This window comes from Quercus robur, chromosome 9 (genome assembly GCF_932294415.1).
Source record: "Quercus robur chromosome 9, dhQueRobu3.1, whole genome shotgun sequence".
NCBI classification, from domain to species: Eukaryota; Viridiplantae; Streptophyta; class Magnoliopsida; order Fagales; family Fagaceae; genus Quercus; species Quercus robur.
Window position 1 is genome coordinate 47,546,901 of NC_065542.1, and position 7,478 is coordinate 47,554,378.

At 31.0% G+C, this 7,478-nt stretch overlaps 1 protein-coding gene across 1 annotated transcript; it reads right to left on the reverse strand.

Annotated features, from left to right (window-relative positions):
* Positions 1-279: 279 nt before the first annotated feature.
* LOC126698776 (probably inactive leucine-rich repeat receptor-like protein kinase At5g48380) lies at positions 280-2,041 on the reverse strand. The gene is made up of 2 exons (XM_050396205.1): positions 1,773-2,041; positions 280-1,341 (listed from the first exon to the last, which is right to left on the reverse strand). The coding sequence occupies exon 2, from the start codon at positions 1,206-1,208 to the stop codon at positions 537-539; it is 672 nt and encodes a 223-aa protein (XP_050252162.1). The 5' UTR covers positions 1,209-1,341; positions 1,773-2,041; the 3' UTR covers positions 280-536.
* Positions 2,042-7,478: the final 5,437 nt, after the last annotated feature.

The window sequence follows — 7,478 nt, forward strand, 5'->3', positions numbered from 1 at the left end:
TCATGAAATTTTGATCAAAATGTACATTTTAATAAAAATTTTCTTCTTATTTGGATCATTGCCCAAATTGATTTTCAATGAAGCTTCTTAAATTCAAAATTTACTTTGTACCATAGCGTGTGAAATTTGAAAGAATCTGTAAGCTGGAAATTTTTATAAAAAAAATGTAAGCAAATTTTTTTTTTGGGAAGTGTAAGCAAGAAATTTGATATTTGATAATAAGGATAATGTCATTAATATTATTTCCAAACTTAGTAGAAGTACTGATAAAACAATCAATTGTAAAAAGAAAACAAAGGAGATGTTAATTATTATTATAGGGTAATTGATAACAAAATAGAGAATGAGATACAATGCATAATAAGAAACAAAGGGAACGAGAGAAAAAACGGATACATTGTGAGAAACTTCATGCTACAAAATTATTATTAAGGTAAGAAGCATAATTCTGTTTCAATTTGTTCATGCTTCAAATAAAAACCACAAGGCGGCAAAGTTCACCATTCAACCCAGCACATTGCTCTTCAATCTTGTGTCTAAGCTGACTGGCAAGGATCCAAAGGAAACCCACATAGTCCAGGATTATTGGCATAACTATCTGCTGTAATTGAAGAATTTGGACCAAAGTAGGGGACTGGTCCTGTCAAAAGATTGTTTGCCACACTAAATTGTTTAAGCCGAGCAAGCAGACTCAATTCTGCAGGAATCTGACCTGTCAACCTGTTATGGTCGAGTTTCAAAACATTCATATAAGTACAATTGGCAAGGCTGACTGGGATTTCTCCCGAGAAATTGTTAGATGAGAGATCAAGAGTAGTCACAAATTGAATTATTTGGGAGATATTTTTTGGAATATTTCCAAAAAGTTTGTTGCTGGAAAGATCCAAGCCTGTTAAGCTTGTGCAGTTCTTAATGGCACCAGGAAATTGGCCACTGAGTCCCATATCCGAAAGCCGGATATTTAAAACCTTGTTCTCATCAGGGTGCCAACACTCGATCCCAGTAAATTTACAGATGAAGCCTTCAGTATTGTTGTTAAAATTCCATGAAGTGTTCAAATAACCATAAGGATCTTCAAGTTCAGCCTTAATACCTTTCAAGCAGTCTATATCACTTTGAACACCGAAGCTCAAACCACAACTAAGCAACAACCAGATAGAAACAACTACAAGAACAGTAAGAGGCCGGCCATTCAGAACCATTTTCATCAAGTGCCAACAAAAACGAGCTACGGATTTTTTTTTTTCCCCTTTAAATCACTTGGAGATTACTATCAAATGTACGTCAGAGTGCTCAAAATACTGAAATCAAAAACAACCAAAGCCTTCATAGCATCATCACCTGAGACAGAAATCAAGAAAAACAACAACAAAAAAAAACCCCAGTTCAGCTTTCTACGAATTTTTAAGCATACCCAGCTGAGAAAAATGATAACAAAATAAAACCAGAGCCCAGTATTTAAGTATTATTGTTCAGTTTTTAATCTTGTGGAAGGACGTATTTGAGTTTTATAAAAATGCGTATTAAAAATATTTTTGTTGTTTAAATATTGAAAATTGTTGTTTAAACCACGTAACCAAAGAATCCCAAACTCAGAGTATGCAACAAATGTAGGAAGAAAGCATAAAACTTTGAGCACCCAGTTTGAGTTGACTCGTTTACCGATCAAAAGAAGTCAATATATTCATCAAGAAAAAAAAAACGCTAAAAGTAGAAGTAAATTTGCGAGAGAATACAAAAGCAAGCTGAGATTGAGGTTTAAGGAGGCTTACCCGGAAAAATAAAGGAAACCCAGAAAAGGGTTTTTGAAACATGGCAATCTTTGGTTTGAATTTTGAAAGGATGGGATGGATATGGTTTGAATATTTAAACGCAAGTATTAGAGAGGGAGTAAATTGATGAAGGTAAAAAAAGAAAAAATAAAAGTTGTGATGTGAAATTCAACTATATATAAGCAGAGTGTGAACTGAGATAGCTTTTTGAATTTGTAAGAGAGCAGACAAGGAGAGACCAGTAAAGAGGTTGGGTTGGGTTTATCTTCATCATCATCAAGTTTGGGTCCAAGAAGGTAGGCCATTTTGTCAAGGTTCAGAGGCGACTATTCGGTGCTTGACTTGCTTTTGCTGAAAGTTAGTAAGTTGACCGTAAGATTCACGGATAATTTTTTTATATTTGATTATTATTCTTTTATAATTTTTAATCACTAATCAACATAAGTCTCAAAAAACTTTGTGATAGGACTTTTTCATACCTACAAAATAAGTGCAGATTTTTTTATCTTTATTTTTTTTTTTAAAAGGATATTGCTATTGTGTTCATCTTTATTTGTGATAGGACTTTTTCATACCTACAAAATAAGTGCAGATTTTTTTATCTTTATTTTTTTTTTTAAAAGGATATTGCTATTGTGTTCATCTTTATAAGAATTTAAGTATAGATTAAATTTTCATTATTTTTGACAATTTTTCTTTGATTCCTTTATAATTTATATATTGTGTTGGTTTAAATGAATTTTTTTTCAAGCTTTCAGAAGATGGATTTTAGATAAGATGTTCAACTTTTATACGCCAACCATTGATTGTAAGTCTTGTACATGGAACAAATAGAGATAAGAAATTAAGAATATGGTCTATTTTGGTCGGCCTTAGCTTGATTTGTCTAGACTTCAATTTTCTCTCTTGCCAAAAGTCTGACTTATTTTAGGCGAAAGTTTCCTTGATTATTACTTTTATACAAAATTCCATGATAATTAAATTGAAATAGGTCCCTTACTAACCTAATCAATTGGAATAGGATGTAATTTCTTCCCATCCACACTAAATGTTGTGTACTCCAAATTTTTTCTGCATCTCATAATTATACGTTAACGTTGTTGATAGGTGTCATCAAAGTCCAACATGATTGAGAGTTGTAATTGAGACAATGGCTCACAAGCTTTACTATTCAATACTTTGCGAAAAAAATTAAACACTCATTTGATGTAACAGGAGACTATGGAATTTGACAATGAATACACTGGGGTTTGTTCTTGATGTTGTGAAATTGCTACAAGTACTAAAAACTCTAGTTTAATTCATTGGCAAGTCATGTTCTTCAATCGTGAAAAGTATAAAATGGAAAACTTTTATATTCCTACATTAATAAATGTTTTGGAAAGAAAATTGTTAGCTCCCTCATCCCATTGGGACCCCCTTATATATACAAAAGAAAAAAGGTCCAATATTCCTAACTTATGTGGAATTTTTGTGCAATTGTGCCTAGATTTCTTTTAAAAAATTAATTATAATTTTAAACTCTAATTTGTTGATTTTTATATGATTTTTGTGGTTTGATTTTGATTCAATAAAGACATATTAGCCAAAAGAAATGAAGGTAGAGTTATTAAAGAAATTTGTACTTCCAAATTAGCAATTACAGATGGCTAAAGTTGCATTGTCATTTGTGGTTGTGATATGAATAAGCGGTATGTTGTTTGGGCAACTGACTAAGGCAAAGTAATTAACCATATTAAAAGGGATTAGCAACTTTTCCTTTCTCCTTAACCATTTGTGGTATGTATATGCCTTTTTTCACATATGCTCAAGTGAAATACCCATTAGGATTTCCCTTAATTATGATAAACATATTAATTTTTTTTAAAGGAAGTTCTATATTTATTAAATGATATATATATATATATATATATATATTTATATATATATATATATATATATGTCGAGGGCCATGTAGTTGAATTGGCACCTCCCCATACACAAAGTATCTGTGGTTTAAGGGAAAAAATGTTCAAATTGCAGGAATCAGGGAAAAAATGTTCAAGTTGTTAGATTAGCAGTATATTGTAATTATTTCTAAATAAATAAAAAAAGATATAGAGATATATATTGTTTTCCTTGAACTAAAGTAGTTGCGATGGAAGTGTGGAGTGGATGATTTTTTTTTTTTTTCCTTGAGTATTTTGGATTGTTTCAAATGAGTAATGGCTCCTCTTAGGCTCTTAAAATTTTTGGTTTATTGATTTTTCTATCCATAACTTTGATTCTTCTTTACCTAATAAAGTTTGGAATTTTCTGTAAGTACATTTTTTCTTCAAGAAAATGAATAGAAATCTCCCTTCATGTTCATGCTCATGTTAATGTTCATATTTGTATCTTTTGCAATACTCAATAAGTTTTTTACTCATTTTGTGAATAATCAATTGTAGTTAAGAAAAAAAGTATAAACACAATACTGTTCAATTAAACTAACATGAAAAATTAAATCTATTTGATTAAAAAAATGGACATGAAAATGAAAATTGCACAAACAATTTCTTAAATAGAATTAAAATAATTTTTACTCAATATTGTTTATCAAGCAATCATGTTCTAACTAACAACATTCCAAACATTACATGCATAACGGGATGATAAAATGGTTGTTTAGTTTATTTAAGAAATGTGATCTAGCTAATAGAAATTAAAAGAAAAATACAATAACTTTCATGCATAGTCATGAATTATACCTTTAAATATATCTTATGCATTTTATGAGTTTTATTTTATATAAATGTTGTGGGGCCAAAGAACTTACGACCCGGCCCACTTTCCACTAGGGCCTAGGGCCCGTGCCGAGGAGGGTAGTTACTGAGGATGAGTAGGGAAAGACCAAATAGCCTAGAGACGTAGCCGATGATGACACTGTCCTCGGCATCCCAAGACTTCGAAGGGAAGAGTGACATGTCATCAAAGGCAGCCTCCAAAAGGCCCCCAGAAGAAGAGGCGAGTGGAATGGGACCCACGTGGGGGTACGGTGTGGAGGTGGTTCAAGGTAAATACGTCCCCTCCGCATTGAATGCGTCCACAAATGTCCTAACCATATTAATGATAAAAGACGCCTGAACAGTGTGGCTTCGGTTATTACAACTAACAAAAAGCAAGGGGAGGCAGCTGATGGGACAGGTACTTGAATAGGCACCTGCCTGATCAACAGGTGGAGGGCCAGGATCAGCCAAGAAAGGCTATATAATGTGAAGACTGATGTGCCAAGAAGGGGCTGGGAAAAAAGGGCCAAGAACGAGAGCCTCCCAGACCGTATCGAGGAGAAAGAATCCTCGAGCGAACACGGTTTAAATTTGTATGAACACTATGATTAACCACCGTTCGGTGACCAAGGCCTAGCCTTTCAAATCCACGCTCTACAAATTATATTGTTTGGGCCTCTTTATGTGCGAACCCAATATCATTTTGTGGTTGTTACAAATCGAGTCCTTACAAATGTATTTCATAAAATTAACAAAATTTATCATAAAACCCTTCATTGTATTTTTTAAAATCATTACATAAAAATGAAAGAAGTTTTTTTTTTCCCAAAAGAATGTTCTCTAGTCAAAACATTTACTAAAAAAGATCATACCAAAAAAAAAATTGTGCAATGCATAGGCTAATAATCAGTCTATATATATAATTAAAGCCAAAACTGAGAGATAATCCAATTATATTCTAAATTGGATTCCAATTGTTGTCTAATTTTGCGCCACAAGTCCAATTTAAGGTTTTAAAAAAAAAACATTGATTTCCAAATACCGATGGACTCACCATTCCAAATACATTGCAATATACTAACTTTTTTTATTTTTTTTTATGAGATAGTTTTTGTGATGAGATAGTGGCTCCTAAAAAAGGGCCATATATGGGACTGTGATTTCATGAACAACACGTAATTTTAAATAGAGTGATGGTAGGTAGCTATACATACATACATATATATATATATATAGCAGCCAAAACTAAGAGAAAATTTAATTAAATTCTAAATTGGAGTCTAATTTTACACTACGTGTCTCATCTAATTTTTAAATTTGTGTGTCAAGTGAATTATTAGGTGCAAAAATCAAAGAGTCTAAAATCAATTAGATTCTAAATTGAATTTTAATTAGAGTTCAATTTTGCGCCATATATCCCATCTAATATTTTAATTTTTGTAGCAGGTGAATTATTTGGTACAAAACCGAAGAGTCTAGAACCAATTAGATTCTAAATCATACACACACACACACACACACACACATAATTGTGCTTGTTTTTAAATGTTCATGTGCATATGCTCAAGGTTACAAACTACTTTTATTAAATGAATGTATCAATCTTTAAACACAAAATAGAAAAATAATTAGGAAATTGATTTATTACCTTGTTAACATGACACTAATTATATTCATTATCATGTTCGTTTACAAGATTTTTATAATATAATTGGTTATAACTTTAACTTCTTAAAAAAATGATAATGTAAAAAATTGACATTTGGCTTTTTTTTTTTTTTAATTTCATTTTAAAATTAGGTAAATAGTATGTTTTTTAGATGATGTTCATGAGCACTTTAACTAAAAACTCAAGACTTAAACCCCATTTGGTTGCTAAGAAAGCAGAGGAAAATATCAATTTTTGCTAATAAAATGACATCTCATTTACTTATGGAGATGCAATTAATATATTTTCAAATATTTTATTTTATTTTCTAATTAAGGACGCGTGATAATTCAAAGGATAGCTTAGATGGTATAAAAATATTATTTTGATATTACTGTTAGATACATCAATTCTTTTCATTTGCCACTTAATAATAAGGATTATTTTGACACAATACGAAAAGTTTAGAAACAAAATTGACACGTTTAAGATGTTAAAAACCATTTTGATACATAGTATAACTGTACAAGTGTTAAAGACTAAAATGGTAATTAAACATATTTTTTACATTTTTTTTATTAAAGATTAAATTCTATAAGGATGTGGTTTAAAACCCAAGTTTCACACCCTGCAAGCCCAACATGCCACATCATCTTATCACGTATTAAAAAATAAGAACAACCACACTCAATCAATTATAATACTCATTTGAAAATTCAACCAAATTGGGAGTTTATTAAGATGTTATTAATTGTGGTATGATGTACTAAGTTTTAAATAAAAAGCTAATGTAATATCTCTTATTGGATGGCATAAAATATGAATTCTACACCCCATTTTTACCAAATTCAAACTCTTTTTATTAATATCCTCAAAACACTTTTTTTTATTAGCTGAATTTGGAAACTAATATCCTGTTTGGTTGTAAGGGAGATGAAAAGGAAAGAAGGGAGGAAAAAGTAAGGGAAGGGAAAGGGAAGAAGAGAGAGTTGTACATAGAAGAATTGCATTAAACAATTTCTTCAAAAGAAAGGTCTTCTTTGAAAATATAATGGGACCGTCTGAAGGATTGTGCTAAGAAAATTTCTAGAACACAAACTTTTCTCAAAATTATGGGTTGTGAGAAAAGTATGAAACTTCATCAAAAAAGAAAAAAAGTATGAAATATTGGCCAATCGGTCAAATTGTGTATTCTCACTTTTTAATAGAAAATTGAAAAGTGAAAATGCTTGGGACCATCACAGCACATATTAATATAGAAAAACTTAATGAAAGAAGTAAAAAAAGGCTAAATGCAAAGTTAGAACGCCA